We start from the raw sequence: 16,344 nt of genomic DNA, 5'->3' as shown, positions 1-16,344 counted from the left end.
AGAAGTTGGTTTTTCTTTATTAATTATGGCAGTCTCTTAATCTTTGGCTTTACAAGAAGATGCCATTTCAGAGTCAAAGTTAAAAAAATAAGACTGTTCACTTTAGCTGTTGACTCTTTTCCAAGAGGGAAATTGCTGGAGCAGCGTTAGAGCTGGGACTAATTAGCAGCATTAGATGGGAGTGAACTGCACTAACAAATGGGACTGCAGCACTTTCATTTCCCTTTTCCCAAATTTTGGCTAATACCTGAACCCCAATAAACTGTTGTCAACAAAAGCAGCCATAAGCATTCACTGCATATCCACCCTGGCTTTGGGGATTAACACCATTATTTTACCTTTGTGAATGAAAGGATCACACAAGATCATACCGTTGCTCCAGGGTCCAAATGCCACATGTTCTTTCCCACAGATGTCAACTTCAAGCATCAGCAGGAGCATATTGAATGAGAATATGCAATTCTTCCACCACAATGGCTAGAAACAGAGCTGTAATTTACTTAGCACACAAGAGATTTTAGTTAAAACAGTAAATAATTCTTTGCTCACTCAAGAAACAGATGATCAAGAGATGATCATCCAAGCTGAAACACAAATTCTTGAAAACAAAGTCATGAAACTAGAGGTAAGGAGATGGAAAAAAAGCATTTTGGAAAGTTTGAAACAATTTATTCAGTTGTTCTGTACAAGATTAACAGTTTTCATACCACCCCCACCATCTTCAGCAAGACAGCCCCAACACACACAAAAAAAATATCATAGTAAACCGCAGCTCTTACACCCGAAAGGAACTGCCATACTAAGTGCGTGCCATGGGAGCCTTGCCTCCCCACACCGTCACGAAAGCGTTGCAAGTTGCCTCGTCAAGGCAGAGATGCCAGACTCCTGGCTCCCCATCAGCTGTCGGGTCTCTGCGTGGTTCTGCCTTGCTGCGACTCTGCTCCATACCATTCACTCATTCATTATAGCATGTAAAGAAAAAATATCCCACAGAATTTCCACCAAATAAACATTTCCCTGAGGCAAGAGGCTTCGCTAAATTCCTAGAAAGAGGGCATTCTGCTCTGGCCACGCACACAGGTGCCTCCCAGCAGAAGCATTCAAGTGAAAGCAAAGAGAGGGAGTAGAACCAGTACCTCGAGTCACTCGCTGAGAGTCCCTATCCTGCCAGGTGTTTGAACGCTCTTTCAGCTACCATGGGAAGTTGAAGGTGCAAAGTACCTCTCAGGATTAGGCCTTCAACGGGAACCATGCGACGTCCACTGCTCAGAGTCCATCAATAACTGCTGTGCTTAGTTTTAATAACACAAGTTCTGTCTTTGGCTCTTTTGCTACAACCTAGGTATTTTCTGTAAACAAATTTTGAATCTGAGCTGCATTTTTTTTTTTTTTTAAATACAAACAATGCACTGATCTTGGGAAATTATGTATCAGCTCAAATTGAAAACAGTCCATCTTGGATCTTACCAAAAATGGGGAAAACTAAAGCAGATATTTGCTGGTATACTCAGTGTCAGCATCCTTCCCCAAAGCTCAAGAAGGAAGGCTGCAAGCTTTTGCTTGAAATACCAGTAAAGTCTATGTGGATCAGCGCTACTACTGCACGATTCAGATGTGGCTGTGGGGGCCTGAGAAAAGGCAGACTGGGGAATAGCAGAAAATCAAAACCCATAAACCTCAGTCAGAACCACAGCCTGCCCTTAACTATGCACAGATTGAAAGGGTGTGCTGAGGAGAAGTATTTATGTCTAAGAGTTAAAAAATTAAAAAGAAAAGACACACCCCAATTCTAGATGGTCCCCATTTCCGCAGCTGTGACAAGCACATGATCCTAGTGCAGAAATCATCAAGGAGAGCAATATTATTCTCTGGAATTCATTTGACTAGTAGTGACCTTGGTTAATCTAGATCATTCCCTCTGCCCACCAAAGAGATCATAACTGACGACCCTAGGAAAGAATGGCTTTAGGGGAGGGTCTGGAACCCGCTTGCACAAACTCAGATAAGAACTGGTGCTCTTGCTGGATTTGGTACTGTGTTCGCAGTCACCAAGACACCACTGAAGTCCAGACAGTGCAGCTTTTTTTTGATGTGCAACCATAAAAAGCTCTATTAAATAAAACAGAATACATTTTAAATACAGAATGATTAAAAAAGGGTTGAGGAGCACACAAAATAGGGCTGAAATGTGTGTCACTAGTCCATTCTTGCTCCACCATAAAAGGCACTGGAATTATGTCTTCCTATACATGTGACATGCTGAGAAGTGTCCCATTCAATCCAATGCATTCGATGGTAATAAGGATAAAACTGAGCAGGAAAAAAGCATCCCTTTGGAGGAAAAAAAAAAATCCAAAACCCAAAAGAAGTAGAATTCTCAAAGTCAATGACTGCATCTAAAATGTCTCTCTAAAGAGTCTTCCTTCTCCTCCAGAGGGGAACATCAGGTGGTTCGTTAGATTCACCACACAGGAAATGTTAAGTCCTCCAATTAACTGTAGCAGTTATATAGTACAATTGAAAAGTTAGTCAAACATCTTCAGAAAGCACTGGCAGTGCTAGAATTATCCAAGTAAATCCAAAGCAGAAGAAAGAAGCACCTTTCATACCCTCCACTGGGAGACCAAGGAGGTACCTGGACTTGAAGGTACTTGGCAGATATAGACAGAGGTGGGTGGGAATCCACTGCAAGAAAGCCAATCCACCCAAGTCTCCCTGCAAGTTCTAGCTCCTGCCAGTGCCAGGGAATGCGTGAAGGGCAGCAGCAATAAAACAGTGCTACAAAATGCTTCTCTCATTAGGGCATGGCTCAAGGTGGCCCTCTGTGTGGGGCTTAGCTCCAAAAACCTCTGAGCAAACGCACCAATGAGTTCCTCATTGCGGTTCAGTCTCTCCAGTTGTTGTGAGGAAAAAAGGGAAAAAAAAGAAAAAAAGACACAGCCGGTATCCAAAGTTCATGACCTGTTCATCTTGGTTTTATCCTATGTGTGTTCTAGCTCCCCTCCTTGCAGACGTCACAACTTGCGCTGCTGTGCATTGGACCCTTTGCCGTGAAGCTGAGAAGCATCTGAAAGAAAGTAAAACCAAGTGGGAAGGGGGTTTGGCACCAGCTCCACAGAGCTGCGTGCAGCTGAGGCAGCCAGATCTCTCTGCACAGAAAGACATACTTCTCCCTTCCAGCACCAAGGAACTGGGGGTAAGAAGAGGATGTGCTTGGAGATATCTCACAACTGAGAGCAGCCCTGCCTCTCCACCTGAGTAAGAGACATGGGAAGCACTGAGGGTCTCCTCTGGCCTCCCAGCAAAAGCACCATGGCATAGATTCAGATTGCTAGTTGACTAGCTAGCCTATGCTCTTCTTTAAAAGCCACCCTACCATGTCTCCCCATCTAGGAAACTAGAAATACATGGTACTGGCTGCCTTGTATCTAAAGGTGGTTTGAAATAATACTGTTAGTACACCTTTGCCATTGTAATGAAGGCTTTAGGTGCCAACTGATGGCAACAGGAATCATAGGAATCTAGCCACTGAAGTAACAGAAAGAAACAGACCTGGAGGGAAAAGAGAAAATGCACTGAAGAGAGAAAAAGGAAGGAAGTTTAAGGAAGCAGAAGTTTTCCAGGAGCAATTAAAACTACCATCAGACAATGATGAACAAATGGGTGTACTCAGATGTGCGGTTAAGCAGCAGTGGCACTGAGCAGCGTAGCAACAGCTTCTTCCCCAGGACAAGGACAGTTCTTTCCATGCAAGAGCTCAGTCCCAGCACGTTGCATTTCTAAAGTGAGCAGTCAGAACCATTGCCACAGCACCAGCACGCAGGCACTTCCACCAGCAAATGTAGCAGTGACAACACACAAGCAAGCACTGGATGCTCCTTGCTCAAACGCTTTTTGATGAATGCTGATATAAGCACTTTCATTTAAGACATCAATGTTTCCTTGCATTTGTAGCAACCTCCCAACAGACCAGAACCCTCGCAGCTTTCAGACAGAGCAATGCAGCTGTGGCCATCTGCTTATACAGCCAACCAGAGCTTATGCCACAAAATAAATTAATATTTAAGTGATGACCATAATCTTAAAATGTATCTACTGTGTTCTTCTACAAAGCACCACAACAGATAATACTCCCAGAGATGATAGCACTAGGCTCAATCTCCAATCTCTGTGTGAAAACACCAAGTGAGAAAGCAGGTCCCTGCTGAAGCTGTCTCAATGGTCAGTTTTTCCTCACTTATTCCTAGTCACCTTTTGTCTAATCACAGCTTCTGGCACTATGTCCTGCTTAAGAGCAGCAGTTCATCAAAAAATTCTTTTGTTATAAGCCCTATAAGCAATAGTGAAGTAACCACTCTAAATTCTCTCAAATAAGAGGACAGAGAACTCCTCCTCGGTGACACAGAATACACTTCACATCCACATTCAAACTGAATTCAATTATCTCACTCTCCACTAACTGTGAATTTACAAACAGGAAGGAACGGTCTGTCACACCAGTGATCACTGCTAGTACCTTCTTCTTCTGCTCCACCACATTGCAGAGATGTAACAACCTGCCTCAGAAAAACTTCAGCAAAAGAAGCAAAGACAACAAATTCTTTGAATTTTCACTAGTGCACAGCACTCTTCTTTCTTCAGCAAACAAGGCCTCTGCTCAGCAGTCAAGGGCATTTTACCCCATGACCGCTACAGGAGGCCACATGAACTCCAGCAGGTTATCCACACATCTAATGGCCTCAGTGCCACAGTATTAGGCCAGCACATCCACTCCTAAATCAGGCCAATATTGCCTAATAAGACAATCACAACAGGAGCAGGGACTAAGACAGTGGCACTGAACTGAAGTGCTAAAGAACACTTGTTCAAGAAAGCAGAAATAGCAATTACCAATGGGATAAGCAACTCCCTGAAGCACATAAGCCCGTTCTGCCGGCCCTGCATTTCAACTTTCTGAATGCTGCATGGATCCCCCTTACTTCTCTCCTTCCTCCACAGTGCTACATATTTACACATGCTCACAGCCCACCAGGCAGGACTCGATTTAAGAGCAGAGAAGGTGTTCTTCAGAAATCTCTTGTTTTATGCATTGCTTTGCAGGAATCAAACTGGGGCAGGAACAGGCTTAACTGCAAAATCATCACATTGTCAACACCAAGTAAAGCAGTCTCCATTTACACCACAAACTTGTCGCGAAGGAGATGTAAGCAATTAGCTCAGCGCACAGATGCGAGACATTCTGGTCTGACACATTTTATACAGGTCACCAGTAACAAAACTCCACAGAGCCAGAATCTTCATTCCTGGGCAGTCCTAGCAGACTGTGTATAAACATGCATAGCTTTAATCCTGGCAGGATAATTCTTCACCACGATGCAAGCAGCGAAGCTGAGTACCTCCAGGAACCAACACTTGCTATAAGCACTGAGGGCTCATCGTTCCAGAAACGCACAAATTTGCCCTGGCTAACTAAACAGTAAAGGACACAGAGGGCTACGCCTCGCTTTGTACCTCAGGGAGGCCGCAGGTTTTAGCAACAAGCATGCCGGTCGGACAATGTGGACAACCACTTTGCTTTCACCCCTAGAGGAAGTATCTGCTGAGATACAGGATGACTCACGACGCAGAAAACAAACACGACCGTCTGACAAGTTACCTGGCAAACTTTGCGGTAAATGAGTGGACAGGGCAGAATGTGGGAGTGGCGCTGCATGGTGGGGGCTGGAGTGCAAGCCAGCTAGAAGACCTAGAGAGAAAAACAAAGAAAGGAGAGGGGAAAAAAAAAAGAACAAATACACATCGAAGACAGAAATGAGCAGAGGAGCTGCAGCAGTTAGCCTATAGCTCAGCTTCCAGCTATTGGGAATTCTGGGCTAGCTATAGGGATGTGCCCAAGATTCTCCAAATGCAACTGCTGGAGATACAGATGCATGAACTACAGCATGAAGCAACAGCAAGAGAGATGGGTTGGTCTGCAATGGGTTAACACAGCAGAGCATTGGTGTTCTTGTTATTCGACAGCACAGGCACAAGTAACACACAAATGTGTGACCAGCAGGATACTCACTGTGGCCAAGGCCATGGTGGAAAGTTCCTGGAGCAGGTCCTGTAACTATTGCATCCTTTGATACTCCTGCTTTTGGGGAGGAGTCTGAACTGAAGGAGATGACATGAAGAGGGAAGGAATGAATAGGAGAGATAATACCTAACGGGGTGGAGCTCAGGGCAGCTGGCAGCTTTGGATTGCTGGACTTGTAGGATGGAGCCAGTACACTTAAGGAGGAAGAACTCGTTAGCAGCACAGCTCCACTAGTTCCTTTCTGAAAAGCAACAGAAAAGGTCAGTCAGCAGTGGGAAAACCAAGGCATGGCACCATTCATACTTAAAGAAGAACTGCAAAACATGGAGCAATCAAGAATTGCTCCTTGCAAGAAGCACCCTTCCAGCCAGGGCCCAAGAGCTGCCAACTCTTGAGGCCACCTGGAGGTGCCCAGGACACTGGCAACCCTGCTGCTGGATGCTATGGTCTTCTAAATGTGACTGTACTGGATTTCACTGTTTCTCTCTTACTCTGAAACTGTGCCTCCATTAGGCAGAGGAAAAGCTTACACATTGCCTGCGAGTTCCAGGGAGGATGCTTCCTACTCACTTTTGGCAGCATATCACTGCTGACAACTCAAAGCATCAAGGTTTGGTGTACCCCTGCACCCAAGAATGTTATCCGAGACCTCTCCCATAGAGAGACACACCACCGGGTAATGCTTTTCAGCTCTCTATCTCAGTAGCAGACAAGGTACACGGGTTGAGCAGTATGTGGTTTTCAGGTACATTTAAATATAATCATTTAATTGCCCAGCTCTTTCCACATGCCACAAAAGAAAGCAGGTATGAGCAGCCAACAACAAATTAATAAAACAGCATTAAGAATTATTATTTTTTTGCTATAGATGAAAATTAAGGCCCTCATACCATTAAATACAAGGGCTGAATAACACAAGTCTGTATAGGTTACCCAGAAGTCCTTCATGAGACATTATATCCCAATGAACTGTCAGACTCTGAATTCCACGGTGTGCCACTGAGGTCGATTCCAAACATCACTTCAGTAGCTTATGGGAGTAACTGGGGAGCAACAGAAAGTGGACAGAGATAACCACCAAAGCAAGCTGGGCAGGCATTTTGAGTTTATAGCCCAGTATCATAGGTTATTTATTCTATAGGTCAGTCGTGAAAAAAGTGGCAATAATACTAAAATTACTTGTGATAATTTAAGGAAGGCCAAGTTTGCAGACCTAATTAACAACAAATTGATGATTATAATTTTAATTTATGCCATGATTTTTAGCTCTCATGATAACATGCCTTACTGCACTTCCTCCTGACCCAAATGGGAGCACTACTGTCCCTGTAACTCAAAAAGTCAGGGCAGGAACATTACACAGCCTATGCAAAAACTGCAGCCTGGAAGGTACCACAGTATTTAGCTTAGCTGTTACTTTAAGCTGAAAATGAAAGTTTGAATTCTGGAGCGCAAGCCCAGGGCAAAGGCTAGGACTTCCCAGCATAAGCAACCAAGGCCCAGACAGTCATTCAAGAATTTCAGGAAATTCTTTTGAAGTCATCACTTTACGGCAGGTCTGAACAAGTTAGGAGATGGCCTGACACAACGCCATGCGTTCTCCTGGCTTTAGGCTGGGATGGCACACCCCTGCTTACCGGCACAGAGGTAGAAGATGCGGTGCTGCTAACAACAGCTGGCTTTAGAGAGGAGGTCAGCAATTTGGCCACCCCTTGAGTGCCCCCACTAGAATCTCCATTTGAACCTCCAGGAGGTGCCACCAGAGTCAGCTTCTGCGAAACAGGCGTCTTCTTCACTGAGGAGCTTGAGGATGGGCGGCTGGACGCCTGGCCCGAGGAAGGGGTCTGCACGCTGGGCAGCAAGCTCCCAGAGGAGCAGCCCTGGTTTGCAGAAGCTCCGGATGAGGAGCTGCTGGAAGAAGCCCCATGCTTGGAGAGGGTACCAGAAACAAAGGGTGATTTGTAAGATTGTCCTGAAGAGCTAGAGCCACTTGAGTGCTTTCCTGTGTAGCTGAGAGATGATGAGGATGAGCCTGGGCTCTTGTGGGAGCTGCTGGAGTTTTGGGTGCTGCCTGATGATGCAGAGGAATGGAAGCTCTGAGCTTTGGTTGATGACTTGACCTGCTGGAGGAGGGACCGTTGGGGCAGTGGGGAGGAGGACTTGGGATTCTGCAGTTTGACAAATGGAGCTGGGGAGGTGAAAGTTTTCTGTAGCTGGCTGCCTGAGTGAAAGACCTTCACCTGAGAACCTGGCACTGGGGTGGAGGTCTGAGGCCCATGGCTTGGCCGGACCAGGCTGTGGTGTTTCTGTTTAGTCTGGTGTGCATCAGGAAGGATTTTGCTGGGGGAGGCTTGGCAGGAGAGCTCTTTGTAATTAGAGTTCTCTGTCTTTTTGTCTTGAGAAGACTGGCCCAATGCCAGGGCCTGCTCAGCCAAGAAATTTAGAGGAGACTGAAGGGAACCAGAGGATGATGTAGGGGAAGGGTTGGACTTTGGAAATGTCCTCTTCTCCTCTGAGGATGCAAGAGTTGGGGTCTTCTCTGATGGAGCTTTTGGAGCTCCAGGAAGAGTAAAGTCAGGGCTCCCTCCCGCTCTGCTGTTCAGCACAGCCAGTTCCTTAGAGACTGCTTCAAGGGAGGAAGTGGGATTATGAATTAAGTCCTCATCCAAGGAGTCATCCATGAAGGTAGCAGGAGTGCCAGTGCTGCTGGCTGCTTGGGCTGTCCCAAGGGACAAGAGTTCTCTGGTTTGGGCACTGATGCCCAGAGCTCCGCCCTGGGGCTCTGAAGACAAAGCTAAGGTGCTGCTTGAGTGCATCGAAGGAACAGAAACGGACATCTTTTTATCAGGCTTGCAGGAAGATTCCTGGAACAAAATCACAAAAGAACACAGAGTCAGAATGGAGGCAGGGTTTACTGCTGAAAAAGGAAGGGAAAGTTCCCGATTTGCAGATAAAAGGCAGAATAAGCACCTTCTGTGCCTGCTGCTCCCCTACCTCCCTCCCAACTGCTGCTGCCATCAATTTTAGCTGCTGTTGTAGTGTTTTTTTCAAGCCCAATACAGGCTAGAGCCATTTCACAGTACAACTTCCTCGTAACCTAATGTATAGATACAAGGCTCAAATATAGGATTTAAGATGGCAGTCACTTGACTCTTGGTATATGTCAACCACAAGAACCAGAAAACAAAGAACTCACCTTCACTTTCACCTTAGTAGGAGCTATAACTTTCTTCTTCGCCCTGTTTTGAGGGAGACAAAAGAAACATGGCTCACTGAATGACTGCAGGGAAGCATCCAATTAGGGAGCACACTTGGGCCCTGTTAATGATGATCCACTGAGTCTTTTGCAAAGAACCGAGGGAACAGAGGCAGCATCTCAGGTTGCTAGGATTCAAAACAGCATGACATTTGGTTGCTGCTCTAGGAAGCTCCAACTCCCACACAGGGGAATGAATTAGGGAGCGGAGCAGAGTCTTGAAATGGTAGCAGAGCAGTGAAAGCACTCAACAGACAAATCCTGCACTGGCTGCAGGGCTAGGAGATACTACAGGAACCCACTGCTGACCTTACTATAGCAATACCCAGAGAGAAACTGATACAAAGACTGTTTTGGAGAAAAGTTACACATTTCTTTTAGGTTCCCAGAAGAAGTCAAGGATGCAAAAGCATCTGCCAAATTCACAGAAAATAGACCATTTGGTCTGGCCAGATGCAATCTCTGGTACAAGACATCCCTGAACTGCTGGAACAGTATGGCTGAGGGAAGGATGACTCTACACTCTATTTCATACTCTTTCTCACACTTCCCTTCACTCATCCAGTGCCAAGAACAGGACCGTCTGTCAAATGGACATCAGCCTAAGTCTGTATCTGTCCTGGTTTCAGCTGGGATAGAGTTAACTGTCTTCCTAGTAGCTGGTACAGTGCTATGTTTTGAGTTCAGTATGCAAAGAATGTTGATAACACTGATGTTTTCAGTTGTTGCTAAGTAGTGTTTAGACTTAAGTCAAGGATTTTTCAGCTTCTCATGCCCAGCCAGCGAGAAAGCTGGAAGGGCACAAGAAGTTGGCACAGGACTTAGTTGCTGGCTGGGGTTAAACCACGACAGTATCATCATCTATTATAGACTGCCAGCAAGATCCATGAGACCCTTTGGCATTAAATCACCTGCCCAACTGGATTCCGATGGCTCTCTTGATTTGCCACCCACAAGCCTGTTGCACCCATCTTCACTAGCTTGAGCTCATTGTACCCCTCCTTTAACCAGGCAACAAGAAAGAGGGAATCCAGAATCCAGTAAGGACCAACTGAACAGGTAGCAATAATCACAGTGCTGGCATCACACTCCATTTTACTTTGATCTGCCTCCCAGGGACTAGCACAGAGGCCTGACTCCAGTCTGTTGAACAAGGCCAGGAGGCAACCTGGCTTCAAAGTTCTTATCTTTGAGCTTACTGCAAGGCTAAAGCACCTCAGGAAGGCTGTTGTTGGGAGATGTCACACACAAACAACTACTGTCCCTAGTCCTCCCCAAATGAAGCAGCGCCAAACTATCTGATGGGAGCCAAGCTCAGGTGCTCCTGCATGATCCACCCAGGCCCCAGGGAACGGAGTTCACCAGTTATCACTCCAAGGAATGCTGCGCGATACTCACAGGACTGATGTGAGGTGTCCGTGTACACGCCTGCTCTCCTTAAACAGTGTCCTAAGAAGGGAAGAGAGCAATGAGAAGTGATATCCAGCAAGACCCAGTAGAGCAGCTGGGATCACTGGAGACAGAGCTGCACAGTACAGCAGGGGACTTAGTGAAATTAAAACCACAGAGAGCAAACAAATATTCATCCCTTTTCCAGGAAAATCCTCCTGAACTCCCCCACACAATTCCCTCTCTGGGGAGCTATGCTTGTAGGCGCTGGAAAGGCCATTAAGGCAGTTGTTGGACAATAACTAAGGAAAAAGCTCTACCAGCTTAAAAAGCTGACAGCCAGCTGGAGTAGGCAGTACAATCATTCAAGCTGGTGTTACTGCCGCCACAGATCATCCAAGAGCTGGCAGATCATACAAGAGCTCTTCACCAACTTCAAGGGAGAAAGGTTATCTTCCCCAGCCTCAACTACAGCAATATGGTTGAGAAGCCTTCACACGCTGCATGTCTCTGCTGCCTTCGCATCCCCAGCAAACAGCTGAGATGACTTCTTAAATCAGCACAACCGTTTCGGTAACAATTGACTAACTACAACCCATAAACAGCGCTTCATCCAAACCCCTTTACTACTGAGGCTAAGTGAACCAGAATCTCACACAAACGCTATTTCACCTAAAACACCTGCCACTCAGCTGCCTTCTTAGATGTCAGGGTGAGAAGCTTATAAGTACACCTTCAGTACCGGCATATGGAATATGCTTCCTGTCTGCTATTAACAGCTTGACAAAGACTTTTTCTTTTCAAAAGCAAGCTTATTTTAACCTTATATTCTGTTAATCGCCTTTTAGTGCTAATTGAGAAAACAGTATCATAGCAGGGCCTCTCTGAACTCATACACAAAGTTGCTACTCTGTCCATCTTCAAGTTCCTCTTAAAGATGATCTTCTGTGATCATGACAGCGAATCAAGCTGACATGTCCATAAAATTGTTTACAATTCTCCTATTATTGCCAATCCCTCCCCTTCTGTGTGGCTGTCAGTCTACACTCTGTCTTTAAACAGCAAAGTCATAGAATCATAGAATACCTCAAGTTGGAAAGGACCCATAAAGATCATGAACTCCAACTCCATCAGGTCCCAGCAGGAGAAACCACTGCCCTTGAGCCATTGGAAAGGAACCAGGAAGACTGCTTTTATTCAGTCATTCTGTAGTTAACCTCACTGGAAGGCCCTCCTACACTGTGTCTTAGCTGAACATCTGTATGCCTAAGAACAGTTTCACCTACAAACTAGGGGCAAAAGATTTTAATTTCCTTTTATTCAAAGAAAAGAGTTTTTAAAACTTGGCAAGCTAACACCCTCAAGCTGGTAACATCTTCATTAACTAAGTAGGAATCTGCGCCCACCTCCTAATGCCATCATTCAGCTCCCATACACTGCAACACACTACAATCATGCACATTGCTGTGCTTCATGTGCACATGCAACTGCAATAAATGGCCGTGGACTTTTCCAAATGGATCTGCAATGTGCTAGTCATACTTACTGCTCTCAAGAACTGGTACCTACTTCTTCCTTTATCCTCCATGAAACTCAAAAAGCAAATTCAGCAGAGAAGACAGTGCTGCCCAGCTCTTTAAATGCAGAGATAGAGATTCCAGCAGTAAGACTGTACAGTTGTCCTTTCTTTAAAACTATTGAGCAAAACAAAGCAGGCCAGAAGCTGATGACAGTCCCAGTAGAATGACTTTCTGCAATTTGTATGGTTCTCTGCAATTGCCAGGTCAGTGGCATGGATGATGGAGGGCATGAAAGAGCAGGAAACAGCAGTGAAGACACCAGATAGGGTAAAGAAAACCACACCAAATTCCTACTTACTCTGCTGACTCTCCGATGTGTCTAGTGCAAGTCCATAAGCCCCTAAAACTTTCTGCTTTGCTTTCTTTTGGGAATACTCTAGGGAAGACTTCCCAAAGTGTCTGAAAAATGTATCGTTTGTGAGGCAGATTACAAAGTGATCCTTTGTAATACAGATTCAAGAAACCACAGGCCAGTCAGCCTCACCTCAGTCCCAGTTCTACCTTGTAACTTGTCACTGCCAGTGGCATCCATCTGAGGTCAATACAGGGGACAAGACTACTCAACATTTTCATTTACAACCTGGATGACAGCACAGACTGCATTCTCAATAAGTTTGAGGGTGACGTGAAAACAGAGGGAGCAGGGGGATAGTATGTTGGAGGGCGGGGCTGCCACTCATAGGGATCTTGACAGGCTGGAGAGAGAGGCCAACACAAACCTTGTGAAGTTCAACAAAGAAAACACAGTCCTGCAGCTGGGATAGAATAACCCCACACAGCCACACAGGCTGGGCACCAACTGGCTATGTAGCACCCTTGCAGAAAAGGACCTGAGGGTCCTGGTGGACAAGCTGAATATAAGCCACTGCTGCAAGGGTGTACTGCTGACAGCTAACTATATACTGGCAGGTATTAGCAAGAGCACAGGCAGCAGTTCAAGTGCTTACTCCCCTCTGTTTAGCACTTGTGAGGTACATCTGGATACAGCATCCATTTTCAGGGTCCCCACAATGCAAGAGTGATGCCAACAAACTGGAGACAGTCCAGAGCCACTACGATGACTGAGGAGCAGGGACACAACAGACAAGGAGAGGTTGAGGGAACTGGGTTTGCTTAGCCTGGAAACTGAGAAGACCAAGGAGGGATCTAACAGCAGTCTTCCACTACCTAAAGAGTGGAGGGGGCAGGGAGCCATGAAGAAGATGGAGCCAGATCTTTCTCAGAGGTGCACAGTATAAAGCAAAAAGAGGGAATATTCAGTTCAGTGCAGCAAGGGGAATTCTGACTGGAAAAAAGGAGAAAAGATTTAATGAAGAGTGATTAAGTACCAGAACAGGGGAGCCAGAGAGATGCTGTGGTAATGTCCATCCTTGGAGATGTCCAAAACTCCACAGGACAAGGCCCTGAGCACTCCAATCTAACTTTGAAGCTAGCCATTCTTTGAGCAGGGTTAGGACTAATGACCTTCCGAGGTCCCTTAGGACAAGGAATCCCTACAGTACAACTCGATTCTTGCTCACCTGGCCTGCATCCAGCCTTTTGGCCAAAGGGGCTTCACCTCTCCATCTAGGAAGGTCTTCACATAATCCTCTAGGGACTGAGCCTTATTCTTGTCAAGGTCATAACCATCCAACTTAATCTTCACCAAGTGGCAAAGCAGCTCCCTGAAGAACAGGAAGATTTCAAATACAGTTACGCGAATTAACTTTCCCCAGTTGGAGGTCATTCTGTTTATCCAGGGCTGGATAAATACGCCAAGACACGCCTGGCTCTGTGTAGCACCTCGCTAATAAAACCGACCCTGCACTGCCTCCACAGGAAAGAGGAAGGGAAAGGCACGTTCCTCGCTCTGCGTGTGCACGCGCATCAATGCGCCAGGGGAGAAAAGCCTTGTTACCCCTTCCCATTTCAATCTCCTGAAACAGCAGAGGTAGTAAACCAGCGCCAGAATTACAGGCGTCATTAACAACCACAGAACTGAACCCCTCTGCAGACCTTCGTGCTGAGAGGCAATGAGAAGGCAGGAAGTGAAGCTTGCTTTGTTCTAAATGAATCAGCCATCTACGGAGCAGCACCCCAATTTGGTACAGAATAAGATCAAGAAGACAGCGTGATTGAGTCTCATTTTATCTTTCGTCACTCTCCCCTTCACCCAGCACTCTGTTCTTTGTCAGACACCTGGGTGCCGGGGGCGCCCATCCCCAATTAGCTTTAAGTGCTTTCACAACCAGCATCTGGTCTTGTTGAGAGTCTAGTCTGCAGGATTTCAGCAATTCAGCCAAGTTCCTTCTTTTCCCAAAGATCTGTCCCTCTCTTTTGGCCTCAGCACAGAGGCTTCTTAGCACTTCTCTCAGAGCCGGCCGGTGCCTGAAATCAGCTTAATTTTGCAACGCATATAAGGGTGAGATTTAATAAATGCAACAGTGGCTCCATAAACACCACAGTCTGCCACAAACCTCCAAGCTGACTGTTACTACAGATGTTCAGCGCTGCTCTGAAAACAAGATACAAATACCAAAATGCTTCACTTCCAACTGCACAGAATAAGAGAAGCCACGGGTTCACTTAGTATCTAAATTACGCAAACCTGATTTCATCATTCCATTGAAATTTCTTTCGCGGTCCCATGACACGCTTCCCTCCCTTTTCTTCATCCTCATCATCATCAGAACAAACTCGATCTCGCTGCTCTTTGTCCTTTTCCTCTTCCAGCATCCTAAAACGGAGACAGAGATAACGTGAAAGTCATTGTCCTGGAGATTCAAGAACAGGATTAAGTATCTCTGAACAACACTGTTCAGAGGTTTCAATAGTCAGTGATAACACACGCATGAGAAGAGGGCCTTAGGGTGCAAGCTGAGCAAAGTGCTCAAGGTTAAGAAAGCTCCCAGTATTGTGTGATAGAGACCACGGGACTAATCCAGCCTTACTGTTCTGAGACTGCCACGTTCCTAAAGACATGGCCGCACAGAAGTGAAACACCAGCCAAGTTCTGGTCCCATTGATGCTGCTGTAGTTGGCATTGCCATAGGTAGCACAAAGAACGCACGCAGCTTAATTAGGCCAATTGATGCCCGTCAGCAATTTTTAACTACAGAACAAAAATAGGTGACAAACTTCATGAAAGCAGCCTACAGGTCACAGGGAGCCTGCTGAGAAGAGCTACAGATGCATAACAAGCAAACAAGGAGCTTACTTGGCAAACTTGGCCTGAGTATGGGCTTGGCATTCCTCCTGGTACTTGGCCATCTGCTCTGGCATGGCCCTTCCAATGGCTTCCTTTAGCTTCTGTAGAGGTTCCTTCAAGCGGCCACCCTAGAGCAGTCACAGAACAGAATGAAGTTCCGCGTGGTGTGTTCCAGCCAAGACACCCAAATCTGGCAGGTCGAGACCTGGCCAGTTCTGAATCCACACCACCAGATGTGCTGCCTGAACCATGCTCAGTGGAGGACAGCACCACGTTAGGCAGACAACAACCGTGCTCTGGAGATCAGGGGTAACATGCACACGAGGCAGGGCTGTGCTGCCAAATTCACTCACCTGCTCGTAGAGATAAAGCTTACGGGCACGCTTGACCAGAGTGTCCTTACTGCATGGGAAGAAAGCAGCCAGGTGGGCGTACACCCCTGACCGGATCTGGCTGTTCAGCTCCCGAGTCTGCAGCTCTATGCTGAAGAACAAGACAAACACAGCACTGACCAGGGACCTGGCAGGGGTTCTCTAAGCAACATAAATGCAACTCTTATGCAACTTGGGGAGCTGGAGGCAGGGAGAGGGGGACAAAGTACAAGCCAAACTACATGACGGTTCTTTAGATTTTAGAATCAACACACTCAAGCCCTCTATCCCAAACTATGCCTTTTAATCTAGTTTCAGAGTATCTGGAAAAAGAACAAAAGGATGTCAGCGGCCTCATTTATTCTGCAGTTCTTCCTGGCAGCTGAAGTGCAGGGGGCTGGCAGGCCTTCTGGGAGGGATGGCAGTTGCTTGAAGTCCTGCTCCAAGCCCATCCCAATAGGATCGCTCCCATCCTCCACATC

General features: G+C 46.2%; 1 protein-coding gene across 1 annotated transcript; it reads right to left on the bottom strand.

Moving 5' to 3' along the window:
• Positions 1-2,078: 2,078 nt before the first annotated feature.
• Positions 2,079-15,974, bottom strand: LOC104830395 (ubinuclein-1-like; the record flags this gene model as incomplete). Its single annotated transcript, XM_010565249.1, has 9 exons — positions 2,079-3,067; positions 6,068-6,320; positions 7,717-8,943; positions 9,276-9,318; positions 10,734-10,784; positions 13,825-13,968; positions 14,892-15,020; positions 15,501-15,619; positions 15,845-15,974. Coding segments are annotated over 9 exons (2,149 nt in total), but the record flags the coding sequence as incomplete, so codon positions are not given.
• Between the last annotated feature and the right edge of the window lie 370 nt (positions 15,975-16,344).

Source organism: Haliaeetus leucocephalus, unplaced genomic scaffold (assembly GCF_000737465.1).
Source record: "Haliaeetus leucocephalus isolate CR32 unplaced genomic scaffold, Haliaeetus_leucocephalus-4.0 Scaffold188, whole genome shotgun sequence".
Taxonomy (NCBI): Eukaryota; Metazoa; Chordata; class Aves; order Accipitriformes; family Accipitridae; genus Haliaeetus; species Haliaeetus leucocephalus.
The sequence above is the reverse complement of the archived record's forward strand: the minus strand, read 5'-3'. Positions and strand labels throughout refer to the sequence as shown.